This window comes from Carassius gibelio, chromosome A12, assembly GCF_023724105.1.
Source record: "Carassius gibelio isolate Cgi1373 ecotype wild population from Czech Republic chromosome A12, carGib1.2-hapl.c, whole genome shotgun sequence".
NCBI lineage: Eukaryota > Metazoa > Chordata > Actinopteri > Cypriniformes > Cyprinidae > Carassius > Carassius gibelio.
The window spans coordinates 22,985,890-23,011,639 of NC_068382.1; the positions used below are offsets into that span (position 1 = coordinate 22,985,890).

At 40.0% G+C, this 25,750-nt stretch overlaps 1 protein-coding gene across 15 annotated transcripts in view; it reads left to right on the top strand.

Annotated features, from left to right (window-relative positions):
• Nucleotides 1–1,194: 1,194 nt before the first annotated feature.
• Nucleotides 1,195–25,750, top strand: part of LOC128025493 (transcription factor COE3-like) — a 94,812-nt gene continuing 70,256 nt past the window's right edge. For 7 of the 15 annotated variants that reach the window (XM_052611908.1, XM_052611916.1, XM_052611919.1 and 4 more), the window contains exons 1-6: nt 1,195–2,016; nt 2,266–2,422; nt 2,731–2,794; nt 3,103–3,158; nt 5,597–5,670; nt 7,094–7,162. In XM_052611908.1, the coding sequence (XP_052467868.1) occupies nt 1,883–2,016; nt 2,266–2,422; nt 2,731–2,794; nt 3,103–3,158; nt 5,597–5,670; nt 7,094–7,162 (554 nt within the window). In that variant the 5' untranslated portion in view covers nt 1,195–1,882. The remainder of the gene's footprint in view (nt 2,017–2,265; nt 2,423–2,730; nt 2,795–3,102; nt 3,159–5,596; nt 5,671–7,093; nt 7,163–25,750) is intronic. The other 8 variants (XM_052611910.1, XM_052611911.1, XM_052611918.1 and 5 more) reach the window with 2 other exon arrangements.

Genomic DNA, 25,750 nt, shown 5'->3' on the forward strand with positions numbered 1-25,750 from the left:
TTCGTGATTAAGACAAATAATAATAATAATCATAATTTGTTGCCTAGAGTGCCATTTTAACATTCAAGTTCACGGAGGCATTCAGTGTATGGACGGATCAAAGTCATTGCAAATTAAAGACAAAAAAGCATATAAATCTTAAATTGTCGTAAAATATAATTTTATTACTTACGTATTTAATTAGACGACGATGCAATGTGATGGATTTTGAGTCGAGGCAGGAGCAACAGCTTTGATAATTCACTTATCTTTGGCAATAGTCATTAACCCCCAACACTAGCAGAATAGATTGCTGTGTAAAACACATCTCTCTTCTCCTCTCTCCGTCCATCCATCCATCCCTCCCTCCAGCGCACAGGGTCCCCAGATAACCAACATCGGACTTCCATTTTCGCCCATTAATTCAAATATTAACATACATGCAGAGTCTGCCATGAATCGGAGACATGAGCACCCTACGAACTGAAAGAAAAAACGACCCCTTATTGTCCTGATAAATGATTATATTTTTATTACAAAAGACATCCTACTTCTTGCGCACAGAAGGAGAGGGTGGACGCAATGTTTCCCCCGAGTCCGTTCACAGTTTCAGATGTAATTTTGCAATAATTTACAAAATTAAGCGTGTACGCGCTAGGACTAGGAGATTGACATCGACTCGGCTCGCTCCACGCACGCAAACTGGGTTTTAGATTCAAGCAGTCAACGTTGCCTTAATTTAAGACGCGCATTACGCCATTATGCAGATGCACAGACTGTTTATTAAAAGGAGCATCTAGTCTTAAAATGCCAGTGCACCTTCCTGACTTGAGAGTAATCAAAGTGAATCGATTTGGAGGCTTGCGTGCAGGAAGTTTGGCACTGTTGTCATTGTGATGATGGCCCAGTAAGAGTTGTTATATTACTTTTTATTTATTTTTTTATTCTGGAACCAAAATGCAGCGGATGGGTGGTCAATCACTGCTCTTTTGCAATCTATAAACTTGCATGGCAGTATTTCAGGATAGGCTATATAGTTCCCGCTCACCGCGCTTCATTTGCGAGCTTTCATTATCATTTATTTTTGTTCTTCTCTGATGATTAGGCTACTTGACACGATGTTGCAGTTGCAGCAGAAGCGAGCAAAAAGCTCGTGTATGTACTCACGGTCCAAGCTTAAAGCTCAGAGACAGGAAGCGTCAATGCTCTCCATGTATGGGCAAAACCACGCCCACCAGCGCGTCATCCTCTGACAGCGTGTATCCCGTGGGTCTGGAGTTTTTGGCTCCCGGGAAAGGTTCCAGTCCTGGGGGATAGAGGGTTGAGTTTTGTATGCTTCCATCCATTCTGCAAAGACGCGCTAAAGGCCCCTCATCATCCTCTCCCGTGTCCGGGAACACCTCCACGGTGATCATTTACGCGTTTATTTGTCTTTTGGAGCCAGAAGTGGTGGATTCAGCAGTGTCCCGAAGCCTTTTTTGATGCTGTTGTTATAGGATGCCACCAAGCTAAGAGCACCATCACCACCATCATCATCATCACCATCATCATCGACAACAACAACAGAAAGTTGCAAGAAATGTTTAACTGAATTAAAACAAGTCGAATATCCCAGCTCTTTGCGCGACTTGTTTCGCTTCTTCCAAGGGAGGATCTCCATCTATCCAAACAAGCTGCTGGAGAGGCTTGAGAATCTTTACGCACTGAGTCGTACATGTGGTGCCAACGCAGGACGGACTGAAGAAGGAGTCGGGACTGCTTTTTCTTTTCTTCTTCTCTTTTCGACAAATCCCAAACAAACTCTCACGGCTATCCGAAGGGGCTCTTGGAGAAACGACGCACCCTCGCTCACACTCTCATTTCATCTCTTTGGCTGGAAGTGGGTTACACGCGAACTGTTTTAATGTTTGGGATTCAGGAAAATATACCAAGAGGGGGGACCACTATGAAAGAGGAACCGCTGGGCAGTGGCATGAATTCGGTCCGATCGTGGATGCACACGGCTGGGGTGGTGGATGCGAACACGGCCGCCCAGAGGTACGTTTGCCAAATCATCCGATTTTTAATGCATTTCTCAGATCGACCCCTAAATCCCCAATATGCCATGTATCAATTACACTCTCCCCATGCACCTCTTCGCCGCTTTCCCCTGTTCATTACATCATATTACAGTTTAAGTGACAAATCAAGAATTCTCCAATGTTTTCATTCTATCTACATCTATCTATATCTCAAGTGTACGCCTGTTGTTTTAACCCACACTTGTGTCTTGTTTTTTCCCCGCAGTGGAGTCGGTCTGGCACGGGCGCATTATGAGAAACAACCGCCATCCAACCTCAGAAAATCCAATTTTTTCCACTTCGTGCTGGCGCTTTACGACAGACAGGGACAGCCAGTGGAGATCGAAAGGACAGCTTTTGTGGACTTTGTGGAAAAGGAGAAAGTAAGCGCCACTGTGGAATACTGCTTTGAATTTTCACCTTAAAACTTCCACACTTCTAGATCCTTGGAAACACGTGCGCCATTAAACCGTTTTGACGGATTTCACAGAAATAGATTTGCATTACACACATTATTGCCAGGAATTAATCTACAAAAAAATACAACCTGAAATAGAGTTTCTGGATAAAAGCGTAAATACGAGAGACCATGCATTCAGACAAAAATGCATGCATTTCATAAGTATACTAAAATAAAATTCTCAACAACTCAATTATGCCAATCTGATCCCAAACAAATGCTTATTTTCAGGAGCCTAACAGTGAAAAAACTAACAATGGGATACATTACAAACTACAACTATTGTACAGCAACGGTAAGTGTAAATTTCTCTATTCAGCAAGGATAGATTTACAAGTGTTTTATTCGCTCGGTGGAGCCGTATTAACTTACGTTTGGTTTCCTAAAATGTAGTTCAGTTTATTCCACAGATGTAATTCTAGTAGCCTAGTTGGCAAGCCTTCGATTGTTTTTTTTCTTCTTCTTCTTCTTTTTTTATTAGTAAATTTCAAGATTGCTTCAAGATTTTTTTTTTTTTTTCGAGGAAACTTTGTGTATTTCCTTTTATTTTATTTTTTTACCAGACTTTTTCCACATTGAAAAAACACAAATAATTTCCCACAGGCGTCAGAACAGAACAGGATCTTTATGTTCGGTTAATCGATTCCATGACAAAACAGGTAAGAACTTTTCCTTTCTCTTGCGTGTGTGTACTTATATTTTTAATCTGTGGGATATTTTGTTGCACGTGCTTTGGTCACACTTTATATTACAGTATACATGTTTCCATAAGTAAAAACAAAACAAGCAAATGTATCTTCTTCTTTATATGTAATATTTATTGGAGATGCAGAACATTTTATTGTTATCGCTGTTGTAACTGGATATATACACATGTACAAAGAAGACTGTAATGTAAAGCCGTGGCTGTATTTTGAGTTGCTCTGATTAACGGGGGAGGTTATTTGCCGGATTTAATTTAATATGAATCACATTACCACATTTTTTTTTTCTTCTCGTGTATCTGCTTGATAATTTATTGCGAATTAATGAAATGGTGCAGGGCACAAAATTATATATACACACTTTTAAATAAACTCTTTAAAATAAATCAATAATAATAATAACATACTCAGAATAAAGGGAAAATAACCTAAAGTGTTAATAATTTTCTTCATAATTAATGCCGAGTACTTTTTTAGGAGCTACATTATAGTCTTACTCTTGCATATGAAGCATAATTGTCAAACCCTATATTTCTGTATTGCGCTTGGCTGTTTTATTATTGTTATTATTTTTATTGTGTTTTTAATCGGAGACAATATATAGCTCATAGCCTATGCGTGTGCTTGTGAAACACAAAATGCCAATTTATAATACAGGAACATTATTTTAATAATTTTATATCATAGCTGCTTTGTATATGATACACATTCTTTTTTTTTTCTTGCAGGGCAATATTACCTAATTGCCTTTCAGTTACTATATTTTAGTGTGTCATTCATATCGCGCAGTCGCACGTGTAAACTCACTTTTGTTGTGCTGTAATCAGATCTGGATAAAGGCATAAAAATAAAGCTCCAGGCTTGAGACAGACACTTGAGTTCATATTGTAGTCTGATGTTCTCTGAAATCACTCTCAGCTCATTTCCATTGTCCATTTCAGCCTCTCATGGTAAAGAACAGGGCGGATCTTTGGCTTGATTTTGAGGCTCTTGTTATCTGTAGCCTATCCATCGTTTGGCTTCACAGGAGAGAAAATATGAAGGTTTTATCTGAGGCGCGTCTGAATGGAGCTGAACATGATCAAAGAGTCAAGGGCGCTGAACAGCATCTTTATGGTTTTCCATATATTTTCAGCGAGAGGCAGGGAAATAAATAAGGACACATAATGTCTGACAAATTATATCAAAGATTTAGGTTAACGGATTTAAGTTTATCTTTGTTATACATTTTTTAATAGAATTGATAAATATAATTAATATCATGAGAATTACAGGCCAACGCTTACATTCAGCATGCAGCTGGCAAATAAAAATTCAGTAATTGCTACTATACTTTTGATATAAGTTTGCAATTTTTTGTTTTGCACCTTGAGTTTATTTACACACGTTACGCATGAGTATTTTTGTTTAAATTCCAGTTTTATGTGTATACAACAGTGCTTGATTTTTAAACATTTATATGCAACAATAATGACTACTGTATATATATAGTCCAAGTTTTTTTTAATCTTTTTGCAGTGATGTACTGTGCTAGAGCGCACTCCAACGCGTCCCACGGATCCCACGGAAGGACGCGTTGGAGTGCGCTCTAGCACAGTACATCATAACGGGAGCAGGGCAAACAGGGAGGGAGGGAGAAGAGAGAGAGAAAGAGAGAGTGAGGCAGAACTCGCAAAAAGCACCAAGGCCCGTGCGCACCTACAGCTCCAAACGCCATCTGTTAAAGCCAATGCTCAAAAATTACTCAAGCATACCCCCCGACACCGCTTTTTATCTAAAGAAAAATCATTGTTAGCGGCTCAAAATAAACAACAGATTGCCCATTAGCACTCTACCCCTAAATATCTGCAGATTATAACCGCGTTGATGTGTACGGTTATGGGTATTATTTACCGCGGCCATCTGCGTCGGAGAAGCGACATCTCTGTGATTTCTATTATCATTCCCCAAATAAATAGCGCAAAGATCTAAACAGAACCATATGCGACTCTTCATTTCTGAAGTGATATGCATGTGGTATCATTTTTCATCGCAATGACCGTCCAAGTGATGATATGCATTTCAAACATCATATTTATTTATGCACCTTAATAACACAAAGGTTATCTCTATCTAGAGTGTGGGCATGTGTATTGGTTTAAAGATTTAACAATGTATGTGGGCTAAATTGATTTTATTTACGCGCCTTCTCTTGATATTTTTTAATGGATGAACTTGAACTTTGTGGCATCAAAAAACACGTTATTATTTTATGAATAATTAAATTATTTTGTATTTTATTTATTTATTTATTTTTGCAGGAGAAATGCGGTTTTATACTTCATATTTTAAATGTTATATTTTATGTGTTATCCACTTGTTTAAAATGTCTTCACTGTGACTTTTATTTTAAGGCTATTATGTATGAAGGGCAAGATAAAAATCCAGAAATGTGCCGAGTTCTTCTCACACACGAAATTATGTGCAGGTAAGAACAAACTAACTTCGTTTTCATTTCCAGATAATTATAAACTGCTACATTTGACTGCGTAATTGAATGTCTAATGTCTTGTCGTGTTTTCATAAATGCGTAACGCACATGATGTAGGCCAGGATCCAGGCCTCCGAGCTTCAGACTTACAGAAAATCAATGAATCCCTGAATAGATCTGCCTGGATACGCTGAAAAGAATCCAAATGCTCAGAATTGTCAGGCGGCTTATGCGTAATGATTCGCTTTGTGCCCTGCTCTGCGAGTTTCACAAGTTCTACTTCAGAAGCGCAAATTTTACCGGATCATTTGGTGACATTGGACTTATAAATGATTTCATTTTTTTGGAAAGTGTCTTTTCATCCTCAGCATTTTAATCGTGCGCCACTCTGTCTGTCTGTTCGCACACGCAACAGACAAAAAAAAAAAAAAAAAAAAAAAAAAAAAAATATCCTTATCCTGTGGTTATTTTAAGAGTAGAAAAATGACGATAAATAAAACAATTGCACTAAAAGAGAACCCGACGCTTATTGAAGCAAGCACTCAGTTTTCCAACAAACTGGAAAGGAATCAGAACCGTGCGCAAAGGTCACGCCTCATACTTCTGCGTGCTTCAAACTTTTTAGAATTTACTGAGACATCAAGAAAGCTCCTCGCATCGCACTCTGTTGCTTGCGTCAAAACCACACAGATGCGTTTCAGAGTCCCAAGCAGAGGTCCATAGACATACCTTAATCACTTTAGCTGTCAGCTTTAAGGAGCTTTACGTGTTTTCCATACCATATGGTGTTCATTTAGCTCACTTAGATATGTAACCATTATACAAGTGGGCTTCTTTAAATTCAAGAGGCATACAATTCCCCCCCCCCCCACTGTAGTTTAAACATTAATTAAAGAAAGCATAATGGAAGCATCTTCAGGGCCTCAAAATGGAGGCATTGGCACATTGTAGGAGACTGATGGAGGCTTTTTGAGCTGGTAATTAATAAGTGCCCCACAGAAATCCTGGTTGAAGGTGGCATCTTGCATCCTCTCCAGACACAACAGCTTGACAATTAGAGGTAAACAAAAGCTGGGACTGAGAGAGAGCTCCCCCCCACCCCAGCCTCCTGGCACCCCCTCTCCTCCTCTCAGCACTAAGACAAACACCAAAAACATGCTGTTTTCCCTCCTTCAGCCACAGCGCCGGGCTCCGTGTTTACCCGCCGCCCGCATCTGTGAGAACCGCAGCCACCATCACCATCCGGCTCAGCCAGAACCTACGCCAAACACCTCGGCGGTTAGCTAGAAAAGAGGATGTCAGATGAATAAATCGAAACACACGGTGCTCGGAGACGAAAGACACATGCAAGCTGTTTGCTGATGCTCTCATATCTCATTTCATGTCTCGTTTTCTCTCTCCCTGTGTTCTTCTTCTTAAGTCGGTGTTGTGACAAAAAAAGCTGCGGAAACAGGAACGAAACGCCCTCAGACCCCGTGATCATCGACAGGTAAGACTATCTATCTGGTTCCCGCCTCTGGTCTGTGAGCGTAGGGCGCCGTGGCCCAGCATTCTCGCCCGGGTTTGCCCCAACGTTGTTGTGCGGTGGGCCGCGCAGTTGGGTTGACGTGGGGTGTCTTTAGGGACCATGTAATTGCTGGAGAGTTGTCAAGGGAGCGGTTTCCTTGAGACTTGCAAGTTCACTGCATCTAGAGAGCATTTGGCTTTAAATTCACAACTCTTTCATTGTAATTTTTTTAGCAGCTACTCTGCTTATCCTTCTCTGTAAACGGTGCACTGCCTCTTGCTGGCTTTGTGGCATGACTGTGTGACGGAGCAGAGCAGTAATGTTGCATCTCCAAACGTGCATGTTCAAGGCAAAAATGTATCTTTACGTTGCACTCTGTTGTGCTGCCGGTGGGAAATGAGTAATGTTTCTGGGCTGGCTGTTGGCGGTTGCATGTTGATCACATTAGGGAAAGTATGTTCAAACACACCGGCTCCCGCCGAGTGGGTAATTGACGTTCTTTCTTTTTTTTCTGAAGCTTAAGTTTCTCTTTGTGAGTCTGAATCAAGGTTACACTTACTCTGCGAGACTTACACTTCTTCCTTTTTGTCCAATTATCCCTGTGGTGGCAGCACGTTCATGGATTACGGCAGGGCAGGTCTCGGACTCACGGCTGAAACGGTAAATGTGACAGGGAGCGCTGGCTGCTGGAGTCCGGGCCTCTTGGAGGTTATTGAGCCAGAACAAGCCCACCTTGCTTCCCCAGTTTCCATCTGCTGTAAAGAGCCATGAATAACCAGCAAGCAATGCCAGCAGCAAGAGTCTCTTTCCCTTGTTTTCTCACTTAGCTTTTCCAAAGTTATCTTCTGATCACAAACTTGTCTGTCCACACTGAGTGGGAAATTAGATTGGAGGGTGAGATGGTGGGTAAAGCCGGGAACGAAATATGCGCCACCAGTGGATAGCAATGCTAATGTTTGACTTGCTGAAATAGCTGTTTGCTTAGCGGGGAATGTTTGGTATCTGACAGAGGGAACATCTCTCTTATTAGTAATCAAATAGCAGTGACCAGTTGTCGCTGTCACTCACTGTACATAAAGTGCATGAAGCATTGGAAAAAAGGACTCATGCCCTGTGTGACGAAATTGTGGCGTGTTTGGAGGTCTGAGTGTTTCCCGCTCTCACGTCAATGTGGTCGTAATGTGGAAACCCTGCCGCACTAAACAATAATGTGACTGAATTAATTCATGTGGGGAGAGGCTGTTTGATTCAGTTGGATTTGTTTCTTCTTTTTTGGAAAAATAGAAATTACATTTGATTAGAGTTTGGGATTAACATGTTGCTAATTCTACGATGCTCTAATGAGCATAAAATACTCCATTTTCATTTATACTTTTTGATTTTGGATGAATTCAACTGTGATTTTCTTGCCTGTGAATAAGCAATGCTGCCTTACAATTTGGCTAAAATGTGGTGTCTTATAAGGTAGCATAAATGCTAAATATTCATTCACATTAGCATAATGATGTGATGCCTTAAAATATATGTAGGTGGCTCACTAGGTTTTGGAACAGAGTCCTTGTTTATCCTTTTTGAGGGGAATAGGAATTCCTTAAATCTTCTTCTGTAAACACTCTCAAAGAATGTGAATCAATCCCAGTAACCTTGGTTATCTTTGCATTAAATGATTAGCTTGTTTAAACAGACGTGCTGAAGAGCTCTGACAGTGTGCGAACAGTAATTAGTTACAGGACCGACATTCATGCACACACTGTAACTCAACCGCAGGAGAAAGATAAGCTAGTGGGGTAAGAGAGAGAAAAAAAACAAAAAACTAAGAGGAGTCCCAGTGAGGAGCAGGAGGAGGAGGAGGATTTGTTTTGGTTTTCTGAACAGAAGATAAAACACATATCACTTCCTCTTAGCAGATCCTGAAAAGGATTCTGGATTCTCCCCACTGGCCTTGCTTATACAATGTATTTACCTTTAAAAAAAAAACAAAAAAACATGACCACTTTACAACAGAGTTTCACTGATATTTACTGCACTGACTCTTCCCATAAATTGCTGGGCTTTGTGTTGTGGCTAAATAGAGGTGGATGGATCGGATGTCTTGGCGCTTTGTGCTTCATTCTGGTGAACAATATGTGTAACACTAGTAAAAGAGGAAAAGGAGAACAGCGCAAAGAAGGTCTGATACTCGGCAAAAAGGAGGGATATTGTGGTAGGTTGAAACGGCGGATAAAAAAGCTCACATTTTGATTGTGAGGCGTTTGAAAGACTCGAGAGGATCGTTTTCATAGAGGCCCGATCCGTTCTGTCGGATCACAAAAGCAGATGTGCTTCATTAGCCGACTACATTGTCTGCATATCACAACTGTGAACAGATGATTTTATCCAGCGATCAGAGAACAAGGCGGCCGGGAGAGCCCGGAACGCACGGAAACACGAGCGTTCGTGCAGGTGGGGTGTATGATATAAAGCTAATTTGTAATCACAAAACCAATCCTGTGGGGTAATGTCTGGTTATGTCCGTCTTTTTTCCTTGTCTCTGAGGAAGAAATGGTACATTACAGTACACCAGGGTGTTTAATGCATAGCTAAGATACATGCATGCTCAGTCACCATTTATAAACAAGCATGCGTGCACAGGAAGTCGAGCCAAAGTGCAATTGTGTGAGGGTCGACTGCATTACAGTCAAAACATTTTACTGGGTTAGATAGACAAAAAGAGGAAGATAATGTTCTGCTAAACAGCGCTATGGTGACCAGAAGATCTGGTGATCCATTATCAATAACGTTTTCAGCCACATTCTCCCAGATGGCACATGGGCCAGGCATACTGCTCGTTGGCACGGGCTCGGACAATAACTGGCACCCGCTCGCTTCTGGCATTTTCAATGGAGTTTAGGAGACTTATCATTCCAAATGTGTCCTATTTTCCTGTAGTCAAGCCAGACATCTGTTTATACTATTTCTCTTGGACTTTGGTGCAGCTTTAGGTTCTTCACGAGGAGAAGAAGAAGAAAAAAAAAAAAGAGTAAAACTTGGTTGTATTTCACAGCTGTTACAAAATTTCTACCTCAATGGATCTTTAAATATTTCACAACCGACCCGGCTTCGCCATAGATTATTCATTGGTATTTTTGAAAGATATATTGAGCCTCAGAAATGAGGGGTTCTATAGCTAGACTCGAACTCTTGTAGGTGATGTCTTGAACACACATGTCAAGTGTGAGCCCGAGAACTAATAATACCCCTCCGACTCAAGAGCGTTCAGGGTTTTCCTAGCCAACCGATCTCCTTTTCACTTCGTGTCAGAAAGGTCAAGACATGCTGACCTCTGACAGCCAACCCCCTCCCTCAACTGAATAATTCATGAGATTGACTTTTTTTTTTTTGGTCAGAGTACACAGTTGTGTAGCAGGACGGTTTAGCTCATTTCGGTGAGGCTTCTGCACCTGTTCGTGCCGCATGGTATTTGGGTCCCAATGCTGATTTAGCTAAACATTCATAAATTTTTCGTATCAGAGGACCTTTCCAGAAGGGATTACGCTTGGTTATTAGCTAGGTCTTCCTTGAGCCATATGCCGGGTAAAAAAATTGTGTTCAAACTCTGCCTGTTGCAGGTTTTTTTAATCTTTAAAAACCAACACAGATCGTTCCTCCATTTATTTTGCCCTTTTGTTTGTATCTTCTCCGACCAGGCTACTTAAAAAGAACTCCTCCCTCTCATCTGCGCACAGGCCTGCTCTCGGAGCTGAGCAAATGCCAGCATTTAGAAGGTCAGAGCTTTTGTTGGAAAAGCGCTATGTAAATTAGCACCAGCAAAAGGGACATTAAACAAAATTCAATTCATTGTCTCCCTTAATGTCATTTACATTTTTGGCTCGGGCCCGTCCTGTCGAGGAGAATTTTGGAGATGATTTTAATTACATATCAGTGCTGGAACAGAGGGCTGTCTGGAGCGAGACACATTTGGATCACCTGTAAAGAGAGGTTTATTTACCAATGCTCTTGAATGGCAGGTTTTCACAGGCGTGTGCATGCTGTAATTAAGCCCGTGTTAAGTGTTAATTCATCTGCCTGTTTTCCCCACCCTGTGCAGAGTTCTGTGGCTTTAGTCCTTGTTTATTAGCTATGAAACCTTCTATGCACTCCTAAACATACACATAATTCACGTTTAGTGGATTTAATAAACAAACTGAAATGTCTTTTTTAACATATCAATTCTCAGAATATTTGTGCAAAAGTTGTATCTTTAGGGTTACAACTACAGTACCCTTAAAGAGTATCTTTGTACCTTATTTACAGCTAAATTGTGCATAGTAATAACTTAAAGCTTTGCATTACTACTCTAAAGTCATATGCACATTTGACAGGTACGGCAGGTACGAAGTTGTCTTTATCCAAATTTTTGTCCAATCACATGCTCTATAAAATGAGAATGCCCCTCCCCATGATGTCACATGACTCTGACTAGTATAGCAAGTAGCAAATCATACTGTGATGTAAATCAAGGGCTGCTCAAATAACAGTACAATTCCCCTGGCATGTCCTGCCCAAACTTCCTGTTTATTAGGAAATGATACCATGCAGGATGTGTGAAACAGAGCGGTACAGTAGAGGGCACTTGAACGGCTGCTTTTGCCTCTAGCCATGAGAGTAATATTTGTATTTATTTATATCTTACCTTGTTCAGGTGACATTCAACAGACCGTGTGTGTATGAATGTTTTATTTGAAAAGTCCTTGTATCTCTGGTAGAGCCACAGCAGTCTTGGAGGATGCGAATGCACGTATATATGTGTGTTTATGTTCACAGAGACACACGTGTGAGAGGAGGAGAGCGCCGGAGCTCCATTAGACCTGATTAATGAGGTTGCAGACAGCAAATATATCTCTGGCCAGGTAACAGCCTCACTGCTGCAGGTACACAGGTGTGCACAGCAACTCCTTATTTATGAGACAGTCAGCAAACCCTCTGGTAACATTAGAGAGAGAGAGAGATAGAAAGAGAGAGAGAGAGAGAGAGAGATTTTCCTTCAATGAGCAAGTCCAGTTGTGGCCAAAGTGATAGTAGAGTGTAGATCTCACCTACAGGATGATAAATAACACCAGAATAGTGTTCATACTGTCACACATTACTATACTAGGATGCTTGCAAGTGTATTGCCCTGGTGTAGGTTGTGTAAAAGGTGTCTGGCACAGGTTTTAAGTGCATAATTGCTAGTTAGATGCAATCTTTCCTATGTGTAGAACATTAGTTATAGGTGCAGTGTCATTTTTTAACCTCTAGAGGCAGCGAAATGAATTGCAAAAATAATGACTGTATTCAAACAAGTTTTAAAGACACCCCCTATCTGCCTTAGATGGAAAAACAGCCGTTTTGTTTGGTTGGGTGTTTTGCTTAGTTGAACAAACGATTGCAATTTTTAGTCCCACACAGTTTATTATGTGCAATAAAGTAAATTAAATGCAACATTTTCTATCAATAGATACAGAGATAAGCATTTAAATAATAATCCACCCTGCATTAATAAATTGAAGATTTTGTAAAAAAAAGAAAAAGAAAAATTGTTTTATAGTATGCAAATGATTTATCATTAGCATACTAGGGTTCTCCTTATGCCGGCTTGTTTGAAATGTAAACCAACAATCTTTTGTAATTATTTGTTAATTGCTCTTTTGTATCAAAGACATAATGATATACAAAAATGCCTTTGCGTGCAGTGTGGATGACACTGTCACCTTGAAACTCTTCAGAACCGACTACACTTCTAGTTATGAACTAGTGACTTCTAACTCACTAGAGGGATCAAGAGAGGGAGTGAGCGAGTGAGAACAGCTGGCTCTTTCTAACTGTGTATAACTGACAGTTGTCTGTAAGAGGTTTTAATGAAGATTGCCACCTTTTATGCGAGGAACTGAAGGGATGCCAGATCTACAGGAGGGGAGAAGCAGAGAGCTTAACCTGCCCTTGGCAGCTAGCACTCGACTCGCACTCACATAGAAAATGAGAAACAGCCTCTGCGGTCAAAAAGCCAAACCTTAGTGCTGCCACACATTGCTCACACATAGAAGTGGGTCAAGGCCTAGCAGATGTCCGACAGAACACAACTCAAGAGCAGGCTTCTCCACAACTATGTCCTCTATCGACAGAGGTAAACACTTTCATATCTGAAACATAATCGTTGCTGCTTGTACACTTTTAGAAATAAGGCTCCTAACTGGTTAGGTTTGCAGCCTAATTCCAATAGGAAAAAAAATCTCCTACATATATTTTTTTTTTAATCATGAAGGTTTAGAAGTTTAGATTCTCTAGACATTTTTTTTGTGCCATGTGTGTGAGGACTGACGTGGGAACAGGGAAATATCTCTAACATGTGTAGACAGGAGGGAACCCTGAACTGTGTTGTTGTAAGACATGTTGCATGGGCCCTGTAACCGGAAGACGCTGGCTCCGAGGAGTCTATAGTGACAGATGAAATCCACACACACTCTTAGTAGTTTCAAAGCAGTGGATGCAAGACTAGAAGATACATGTGAAAATGATAGTTTTACTACAACAACCAGCATGAGTGCGTATGTGTGAGTGCATGTGTCTGGTGGAGATACTGGGAGTCTAATCAGGACTCTCTGGAGGGGACATATGTGCCTTAAAAAGCCCCTTTTATTTGATTGAGCGCACAAAGCAACGACACTCCCCTTTTGTTGGGCTATGTGAAAACCCCCGCTGAGTCTGTCAACACGCACACACACACATGCATATGCACGCATGGATTCACATGCAACAAATACTAACGTGCAAAAAGCAAGATTATCGTCAGACACGTAAAAATGTGATTCCACACACACACACACACATGCACGTATGTATGCAGACGTGCAAAAAAACTCACCCCGGGCAGTTGGAGAGGGTGTGCTGTCACACAATAGCCCAGCGCGGGTGCACGTTCCTTTTGAATAACAACCGGGAAAATTGAATCAGTTGTGGTTTACGAAGGACTGACTGGAATGCATGTCCGAAGTTCATGACGCTTCCCTCTGTGAATGTGGCCAGCGTGTCCCGTTTCCACAGCACAACCTGTTTTGCTCTAACTTCACACCATGGATGGATTCAAAACAGATCTGCTTTATGCACACATAGTTAACAATGCTTTAAATCAAAAGTTTATTTTTGACTACTTGTGCAGTTGTTTCTAGTTCCCAGCTCTGCGGTACAGCAGAATGTTTTCGTGCTAAATTAAATTGATGTGTTTGGTTTCCTTTCGGCCACATTGTCTATTTTACATGTGCATGTTTATGGAGCGTCCGGTTTGATTCTGTCAACACCATGTCAGTGTGTGTTTTAGGCTGTAAAAGCATGATAACTGGCTTTTGGTTTGCGGTAGATGTTAGCTTGGTAGACGTACAGTTCTCTTTTTCTTATTCGCAAATACACACCCACAACATTTGTTTGCCATTAGGAGCAGTTTGTAAATCAGATCAGGGTGTTGAGCGTGCGCCGTCTCTCTTGGAAGAAATATCCTTTCCTTGTCCCTCCGATCTCTCTCTCTTTTGAAAAAACACAAAGCTCCCATGTCTTTTCTCTTTTTAAACCACCCCCTCCCAAACACTCACCCACCCACCCAACTTCCATTCCCATTTTTCCGAATGTGGCAATCTGTCGTGTGACACTGCTGAGATTAGGTTAGGAAACAGTGTGAGGATTGTATTGGACATGGTGCTGGTCGCGCCAATTTGAGGTCGCAGGACAGTGATCTGGACATTGGGCACACGCCATCAGCATCTCTGTGCGAGAGGCACTGGGCCTTGGCCGTCGCCTGTCCCATGGGCCCTGGGGAGGGGGGGGGGGGGGGCATCAGCTCTGAAACCTTCAAAAAAAAAAAATACTGCAGCAAATAACTATCATTTATTAAAGCTGACAAGTTATCTCTAAATATAGGCCCTTCAGTCAAAAGATTATCTGCTACTGGTCCATTCTGCTGATAACACAGGCATGTTTTCGAATTTCACATAAACGTTTAATGGTAGATTGCGCTCGCTTGCACTGGATGACGTATATCTGTGCATGCACTTTTCTTTCACTGCACTTTGTGAAGTCTGAATTACATTTTAGGCGGAAAGGAATCAGAAACAGTCAAACCCAGAAGTCAGCAGTGAGTGGTGTAGTTGAAGGGTTAGGCTTGCTGTTTCACACACTGGCTCAAGGCTATTTATCATTATAAGTGAGTCTCTGCTTAAGTTTCCCAAACCCTCATTATAATCATTCCCAGCAATTACAGCGTCCAGAACCCCGTCTGCCATCCAGCGCACATCATCAGCCGCTTACTCGGCTCAAAGCTGCTGCTAATTTACATTGTTTTAAACATGGGGTGCGATGCTGATTGATTGTTGTTGCTGTAGGTCGACTTGATAGAATATCATTAGCCATGCTAAATATTTGTTTTACTCTTAAATTGTTTGCACGCACAAGGCAAGGCCGTCTAGCTGCTCGATCTTACGTTGTAATGCAGGATAAATCAAACTTTGAGATAAAGCTTAGTTTGTGTCTTATTGCTGACAGATGCCACAAGCATTTATAATTTGCATATGCATTAAAAAGTCATTATGAAGTCTCGCTTACTCCTTTTTTTTTAGCATTTCTGCAGCTTAATGCTAAATGATAAAACCATAGTTTTCCTTGAGTTCGTATGCATGCAACATCAAGGCCTCGTTCTCTGTGTAAAACACGAAGCAGTCGCTGCATAATTGCCCTCTTGTGAAGAATGCACAATGGCGCCAGGATGATGAATCGATGGCAGATTGGACGCATGGTTTAACTGTCATGTCCCTCAGATAAGGGGCTGCTCAGGGATTTCTCATTCTCACTGCTAGCCTGCTAGCTTGCCAGTTTATTAGCGCAAATCCCAAATGTTTAGTAAACTCATTAGACTCCATCTAATGCTACTTTATCATCATAGATGGACCACAAGAGGAGCGGGACACTGGGGCGGCCAGGCCAGGGCTTTGACCGCTGGCTGATCAATCAGTGCTATAGGAGCTAGCATGTTTCATTAGATCCACTAGAGTCGGATGAGTTTTATGGATTTCTCTCGTGAAAGTGGGATTTCAGGGGGCTTAGCAAAAATGTGGTAGCTGACAACACTTATCTACAGGAATACATGGCAGGCCTTTCATTGGAGAGCTTGCCATTTCATTGGCTGTAGATAGATAAGGCAGCTTTTTGAAGCCAAGGGGCAACATTTAGGACAAAAAGAAAGTATTACGGGTTATACACCTCAAGGAGTAGTGAAAAAAAAAGTAAGTTTTTCTTCTCTGTCTATAATAACTGGCCTCTTGTAACGCGAGATGTCTGATCTGTGCGAATCAGCTGGACTAATTCAGAAATGATGTGCTCCTTATGATCTTCTGGTCGGGAAGCATACTGAACTTAAGAACTTCATTGATCTGTCCGGTCTCTCTGAATCAATCATTTTAGAAGAGTCAGAAAAGGAGGTGTTCTCGCAGGTTTCCACTCCGTCAGAGCTGAGAAATGGGATTTTCTTGTCTTTTTTTATATGCTAGTCTTTAGTGACAGCTTGTATATCTTTCTCTCATGGAAATGAAGCAAAATAATAAATAAATAATAAAAAAAAAAACATAGGTGGTGAATAAACCTGCCCAGACTGTGATAATATAATATGACAGGCGTTTCCTGGCGCTGGGAAAGGAGTGTAGTAATTCACCTGACTTATGTTCTCCTGTCTGATTTCGCTTCAGATTAAAACCCACTGCTTGGCCAACCAATTGAAATCGGATCCAGTCACAGCTTGCCTGTATTGATCCCTATTTAACATCAAGGCTGCGAATGGATTGGTATTGATTAACTATAAAACTGCTGGCTGGCTTGTCCAGAGACCTGCTCAATATGCTGAATGAAAAAATATCGTTCCTCTGTCCTTCAATAAACACAAAAAGGAACAGTAGCACATGTTAAACATCAGCAGAGCTTGGCCTGTAGGAGTTAGCAGACGTTTCTTTTTCAGTATTTTTATTTATTTTTTATATTTTATATATATATATATATATATATATATATATATATATATATATATATATATATATATATTTTTTTTTTTTTTTTTTTTTTTTTTTTTGGGCACACATATATAAATATAAAGGTAATTCCTAGCAAAGGCTGTTATATTTGCTCTGATATTTTTACCCCCAAATGGTCCTGACTATAGCAGGGTTGGCATAAAACATGTTTTGAAAGTGAAATATCAAGGGTTATTAACTGCTTTTCAATGGTATCCCCTCTTTCTCTGCCAATAAAAATCAGTAAAGGCACTATTTTAAATATAAAAGGTGACCATATACATCACTTTTGGGCCTCTTGTCTGTGTGTGTGTGCAAATCCTAGCACCAAACCCAATGAATACATAGGTATAGTATGGACATTTGTGTATAATAACAATAATGTCATTTCCAGATAAGTTTGTGATGAGTGATATACACCTGCGTTCAGTCAGATTCCTGCTTGCACGTGTATGCAGTGACTCAATTGTCAGAGCTCATTTGTCCTGAATTGGGACAAGTTCTTCCAGCTCGTCCGAGTCCTGGCTGGATCTCCTCTCTCCCTAAATCTCCATGTCGAGAGCCAGAGGAGGCTCTGCATCTGTAAGAAATTACCCTCAATCTTCCACATCCAGGAGTTTACACTTCTGTAATGACAGAGGAAACCACTGGCCTCAGTATGGTGCAGATTTTAAAGGGATGTATTTAAAAATGGCATTCTTCTGCCAGACCTACAAGATTACTCAGTGGAACTGCCTCAACACACACACACACACACAGACACACACACACACACACACAGGCTCTGCGTCCACCCCACATTCTGATGCAAGAACAATGCATACTGTATAATAGCTAGATTTTAGTTTATACTTACGTTGGTTTGCTCCAACTCAGCTGTTTCACATTGTTATGTGAAAAAAAAAAATTATAGTGATATATATTTTTTTTAAATAAAACATTCTTGGCATAAAGCACACTGAATACTAGCTCTGAATAATGTGGTGTTGTGCAATGATTTTTGCTAGCAAAGTCCGTTATTAGCATTTTGCAATGATCTTCAACCCCAAAACATTTTGAATGTAGCACAAAACATGTTTTGAAAGAGACTGGTATAGGGTTATTATTTATTTATTTATTTATTTATTTATTTATTTATTTTCTTCCTTTTTTCATTTTGTTTTGTTTATTGATAACAGTCTTGTGTATTATTATTATTATTATTATTATTATTATTATTATTATTATTATTATTATTAGAACTGATATTAATTATTACAAGTATTTAATAATCTATCTATCTATCTGAATTGATAGAAATTTAATTATTTTATATATAGGCTAGTATATAATTTGCACCATATATTTAGTGCATCTGCAAATTAAACATAAAACTTTTTTTTATTATATGGATTTATTTATTTATTTATTTATATTTAAATTTTGTATATTAATCTTTAAGTAAAAATTGCAAACACATCGTAACAGGATAGAAATAATGCATCACTGTAGTTTTCAGGAGTGAAAGAGAGAGGCGCGCACACACACAATCTGGAGTCTATTTGTCTCTGATAGTCCAAATCCAATTTGATTCCTTAAGTGTTGATTAAGGTGGTGGGCTGAAACAGGCTGTCCCTCATTGAGTGTTTGTTGATTATTTACCTTCCAGCTGGACATAATGAAGAGCAGCCAATCAGAGAGTCACTCTGCCCTCCAGCGTCGGGGCTCTTGTTTGGTCTACTGTATTGGTTTGCTTTCTTAGCCAGCAGCTAAACCAAACTAATCACTACTTGGGTGGGTAGAACTGAAGGACAAATGACACTCGGTTTGTGTTCGAATCCTCCAGGCGTAAACATACTTGTCCAAAGAGTGAGACCAGGAGGAAAATAGGGAAATAAAATCATTCTCGGGGAGGGTGGGTGGCAAAAGCACTCAAGATATTCACATGTGTGTAATGTGAGATTGTCACAGAGCCTTTAGCTCTTTTGTGAGGGGTTTAGATGGAGATCATTGAGTAAAGACCAGGATGCTCGCGCTGAGAAGCAAGAATTAGCTCATTCACATTTGTTACCTTGTATATCGTTTCCGTTATCAAAAATATTTTTTGCAAAAAGAGTTGCAACGCACAAAGTTTTGGCTGCCAAAATGACAAGTATTGATCGAATAAGTCTGGAACCTTATATCTGTTTGGGCTTCATTGGATCTTCCTGATTTTGAGCAATATCTCAAAGCATGACTTAAGATGCTGGAGGACGGATAGACACTCGCTAATCAGAGCCAGCTGCGATGGATGCCTCTGTCTCCGTTTCTCCATCTGGCCAACACGATGGGCAGAGCACGCTTTTGAAACAAGTGCCGCGCCAGCAAAAACAACAATGTAAACCGATTTAGCCAGTTTTATCCACACAAGCTAAGTCAGGTAGGATATGCTAATGCAGTAACATTTATATACCTGCATAATAGAAAATATAAACTTGTGTTTGAAGGTTTGGGTTTTTAATGTATCTGAACGAACCCTTTTATGCTCACCAAGGTTGCAATGTTTACATCAAAAATATAGTAAAAACTGTAATATTGTTAACTATTATTACAATTTAAAATGTTTTGTATTTTAATATAGTTTAAAATGTCATTTATTCCTGGGATGCAAAGCTATATTTTCAGAATCCTTACTCCAGGCTTCATTGTCACATGATCCTTCAGAAATCATTATTTTATTCTGCTTCTCTGCTCAAGAAACATTTCTTATTGTTGTCAATATTTAAAACCGTTGTGCTGCTTAATATTTTTGTTGAAACTATAGTAAATGTTTTTTAGGCTTCTTCTATACTGTCACATTTGATAGGCATTCTTGCAGAATAAAAGTATTTATTTAAAATGTTCTGTAATTGTTTGCTAAACTGGCTTCATATTACTGACTTATTGATGCATCTTATTTGATAAATGGATTTTGATCATTAAGTGTAGGGCACATCTCCATTAGTATCACCAAATTATTGCCAAATTGAATTTCTTGGTTGTTTTCCACTGAGAAGTCTTAATACAGATGTCAAACTTACACTTTTACAATTGAATGTTTGTGTTTTTCTGAGTTTGGATGGAACGCAGCATAGCTACGCTCACAATGTACAGACATATTCAGAACGAGTTTCTATACCGTAATAATTCCAACAAATCCAATAATTCCAGTGATCGTGAGGGGAATGCAATGGATCACTGTGTGTTGACAAGACGTTGCTAAGCAGAAATGGGGGAGAGGAAGTCCTGGGCAAGTTTTCCCGTGAGTCGAGGCTTTAATTGGCCCGTGGGAGGTAGAGAAAGAGAGAGAGAGAGGGAAAGAGGGAAAAGCAGTGAAAGAAAGACTTGGACATTATCTCCTCAAAGTGTCTGGCCTCGTGAGTCACCGCCTTAACTTCCTTCAGTTAAAGTGGCCAACCCTGACAACCTGACACAATCCAGACAGCTCCTCAACACACACACACACACACACACACACATTCATGTCCCTCAACAGGTTAGCTTTACGACCCCTCTAACTAGGCTTAATGGCAGACCACTTCACCTTCTCTCCTGTTGAGCCGAACACTTTAATTGCTCAGAAAACAAGTCAGCTCTCACAGTTCTTCCGATCCTGCCGTCACCAAACCTGCATCTGCTCATTTGACGGAAGGACAATGAACACATTGACTTGCACTTTCACACCTTACGGTTTCTCCAGGGATTGATAATGAAGCTTAGCTAAAACAAACCAAGGCCCCCCGGTTCAAATTTTGCAGTCTCGCCATTAACCCACCACCTCAAAAGGGTTTATTAGCTTCATGTGGTAGCGAGTCTAGATTCGCTTTTCTGCATGTTAGCAATTCCCAGATTTTCGAGCACACATCTTGGAAGAGTTTTTTTTCCAAGTGACGCGTGTTTGTACAGGGGTTTCACCGGCGAGCAGCGGTATTGCATCAGTTACACATGTGTCGATGTGGTAATTAAACCGTACACACAGTCAGATGGCACTTGCACACGCACACACTCTCTCTCTCTCGCTCACAGCCGGCGCTGTTGTTAAATATCGTCTCTTTAAACATACAGAAAATAATAATGTTAGGCCAAGACTGGGTAATTTGTTTCATGAAGGAAGTTATTAGCTCGATATCCAAACCCTGAATAAGGTCACACGTCACATCCATTTAAAGGTGAGCGTGTTAGTATTTTAGTGTGTTAACCTGTTTGGGGGGCAGCACAGTTTCTCTCACGGAGACAGCAAATTAGTATGAGGCACCTCATGGCGGCTGTGCCGACTGAAATGATTGCAACAAAGGCTCATTTTGAAGAGGTCAGGCTCCTCCTGCAATGATTTGTTGTTCATGAATCTACTTTGTGCCAATTTGTGTGTGCATGTGCAATCAGATGCGACTCGGGGGCGAGTTCCATCATCTTCACTTTACCGGGAGTGCGTTCGCGTGAATGTGTGCGTATTCCTCCACAATTTGACCAGCGCGATACCCGTCGAATGAGATTTTAATCACCTTCTGCTATCTCGACAACAACCGGGCCGCCAGTCCAGCTCAAGCTTCCTATATTTATGATAATTTATGTTGTTTTTCTTTCCTTCTGTCTCTCTCTCTCCCGCCTCTCTCTCTTTTCTTTTATTGAAATCACTGTTGACTGAAGGATGTAATCCTGATTAGTGGTGGCTGTGTGTCCACTGAAGGGTGAAAGGCATCAGAACCATGTTGGTTCACAGGCACCGAGTGAAATTGAAAAGGGGAGATGGTCTGAAATGCTTCATGGATTCGTCACTCCAGATAGACACCCGGATATCAACCCCGCCAAACCAATTCCTGCTCTGTTATTAGAGGACACACGTACTACCTCGAATTAAGCAGTGTACATGGCATGAGCATGTGCTTACGTAGCAAACACATTCATATGGGTTTGAACAGTGTGTGGAATTAAGTAGACTTTTTCTGTCTGTTTACACAAGCAATCAACCGATTTATCATCTAAACTGATTAATCGGCCGATGTTTGACTTTTTTTAGATTAAATGTCACCGCTTGTAGCTGGTAGTTTTGCTTGCGTTTGTTTTCAGGCACTGCCATTGAATAATAAACTGCTTTCAATCACTTTTCAAAGATGTAGAAGTAATGGTTAGTGATTTTTGTGCTAATATAATAAGCTTGAGTGTGTAAGCGATTGATAAAAGCTGTATTTGACCAATATATGTGGCTTTTTTGGGATTGTGGCATTTGGGTAATAAATGATTATGCAAAATTTAAAAACTGATAATTCAATCAGATTTTGACTCAGTGCTGTGATTCAAAGGAGTTTTTTGGGGGAGAAAAGTAAATTCAATTATTATATTTCTATTTAAATAAAAGCTTTAGATTGTATTGTGCTAACAATGATAATTGGACGGAATTAGAGATTATCATAGCCTCTTGTGATAAAATTTTTAATTTTTAGATTTAAAAAAATTCCAATGTATAAAAACATTTTCTGATTTCAGCAGTTTGACCAAAAATTGGTTAATACTAATCTGAGGTTTTATTGCACTAGAAATTGTAATTGGTCCAAATTTGCCATTTTGGAGAGTATTATAACAGCCAATAATAGTTGATCTATTAATAAATTACAATTTTCAGATTTTAAAACATTTTCAAAATCTAAAAACTTTTTCTGTTTTCAAGAGTTAGGAAAAATTTGTTTACTTTAAAAAAGTGTTTAAGATTTGCTAGAAATCTTTTTGAGATTATCGGTTAATTGTAGTAATTCCCACTTTCAAATTCCAACATTTCCATACTATTATTTTACTAAACCTTTTAATTTCTCATGGCACTATTCATACTATTTTAATATTTTCTTATATAAATCACTCCGATTTGTTGTTTAAATTGGAATGCTATATAGTTTAAGTATTTATTTACAATTTATCTGTGCATTTCATACAAAAATCAGCTGCCATGCTCTGTTGACTTCAGCACTGATTACTGAAAACCCCATTTTGTTCAACCACAATTTCTAGCTGCTAAAAATATGAAATAAAGTAAGGCAAAACAAATGTGATGTTTCAGGATGTGTAGGGCCACCCCGCAGTGCTGCTGCTGAAGCCCCAGTGTTTGACTGGAGAAAAACGAGATGACCACAGGCTGACGGAGGGCTGATGTCTAAGCAGAGAGCAGACAGGCAGCTCGCAGGGGTGACGGGGCGGGAGAGAAGGGGTCGAAGTTTAGTCCTCCACCAGCACTGAGAGAAAGTGAAAGGGGAAGAGAGGGGGAGGGCAGGGCAATCTATCATTAGTGACCGAATCATACAGGGTAGCGGCCTGTGAGAAGCTTAAGAGATTCTCCCTTCCCAAACACACACAGACAGACATCGGGGGGAGAAGAGGAGGAGGAGGAGAAGGAGGAGGATGAGAGAAACAAGAGTACTAGGAGCACAAAAACTCGAATCTCAAAAACCCGAACAAATGGGCTTACTTGACTTGTGGCCACTATATATTGTATGTTGGTGATTAAACCCAAAAAGTGTGAGGGAATTAATCTGCTTAAGCACACCAAAAAATACATTTCATAAGAGGATTCCATAACCTCCTCGTAATCCATGTTTCATTCCTTACAGCAAACATTGGTTCACATATAAATCACTGGCTGAATGTATCCCATAATTCTGCTGGTATAAATTGAGAGAGGAAGGAGGAGTTACAGCTCGTCATATTTGTTTTGCTTGAACAGGCCTGCTACATCCGTATTGATCCCATCGCTAATGATGCATGTTATTAAACATGATCGCTCATAGAAAATACGGTGACATTTGTCTTTGTTGCGCTCAAGAACGTTTGCCAGCGAGCTGGCGTCCCTATTAAAGATCCGTATAAACAATCTCCGGCATGCAAATTAAAAAGCGACGGCTTACACACACATATACACACACACACGCATGCAAGCACACCTTCTGCATTCAAATTAAATTACTTTATTCTAATATCACGTCTTGACTGACACCTGCAACACTCATAAATGTTAATGACTGTGTTTTGTTGTCTTTATATTGCTTTTTTTCACCCGCTTGTTAGCAGGAGGAGTCAGCTTTTTTCAGATCCCATCCTAACAAGTTCTTTCTAATCAGCCTCAGAATCTCAGGTTGTCAGAGAAACAAAAGATTGTAGGGCAAAATAAACCTTAAGACGACTGTTCTGCCTCCAAAACAGAGAATAAATGCGAGCGCACACAAAGACGTGCATATCTTAAGAAGATCTCTAAGAGGCACGTTACTTTGCCGTGTCAATTTATGAATCGATGCTCTCGTGTTTTTATCATTATTTACCAGGACAGGTCTGTGTTTGCAGCTGAAGGAAGTAAACTTCATCAGATGTCCCTCAGAGCAGAATTAAATGCAACACATTGAATTCCCCCCTCGAGGGAATTCGAAAAAGAAGAACTCAACCCTGCGCCAGTGCATAAGAAAGAGACGTTTTTGAAAAATCGACAACGTATTCAAATATTGATATTCTTGCTTGTCAGAAAAAGAGGCCTTGAAATTTCCACCGAGTTCTTGTTGTCAGAAAAAAAGTGTCAGATAATTCATAAATACAGTTCAGAGTCCGCAGGGAGGAGCATGGTAGCGTGGATATGGAAACAGAACAGAAAACATTGCCGTTTTTTCCATTGTGTCTGGCAAATGTTCAATTTGAGCCTGTTGCATTTTTTCCCCCATCTCTTCCGTTCCTCTTCTCTTGCGGTTTGTGGGCATGTTAAAGTGTTTTTGGGTTGGATACGACTGTTTGTTGTTTCTGATTTCTAGTTCCCCCCTCTCAGCTTTCCGTTTCAAGGGCCAATGAGAGCGCAGCTGTTTTATTAGCCCGAGACATCAGCACCACTTATACATGTGGCCTGCATTAGTAACCCTGGGTCTCTTTCTCACACACACAAATGCTGTAAAGAGCTGTGAGTGACAGTTGTAATGATGTGACTGTCTCTGGTGCAGTGGCAGTCATAAGAGGCGTTTAAATATGCTTAGAGCCTCATCAAACTTGACTTCAGTCCTGTATGCCAGCAGCACAAAATGCCAGAGAAATAAATCAACACATTTTCAAAAAATAAACACCTCACATTTGGCGCCAGCACTCATATTTCTGAATAAATGTGTGTGCAAATATTTGCAGTTTGAGAATGTATATGATTTATCTGTTTATAGTTTTTTTCCTCTGCAATTAGAATCCAAATAGTTGCTTTTTAAAAATCCAAATAGTTGCTGTTTCCCTAATCCTAACCCTAACCCTAACCCTAATCTACCTCAAAATCTAATCTAATCTAATATATATATATATATATATATATATATATATATATATATATATATATATATATATATATATATATATTGTTTCTCCTTGATATAAATGAGATTAAATGGAGAAAGTGAAAACTAGTTCTAGTGCTAGTACTTTTGTGGTTTTCAGAAGATGTTTCTTAAACCCTGCTCAGATCTTCTCAGAAAATTCTTCTGAGATCAAATTACCTCTGCAGTGCTTTTCA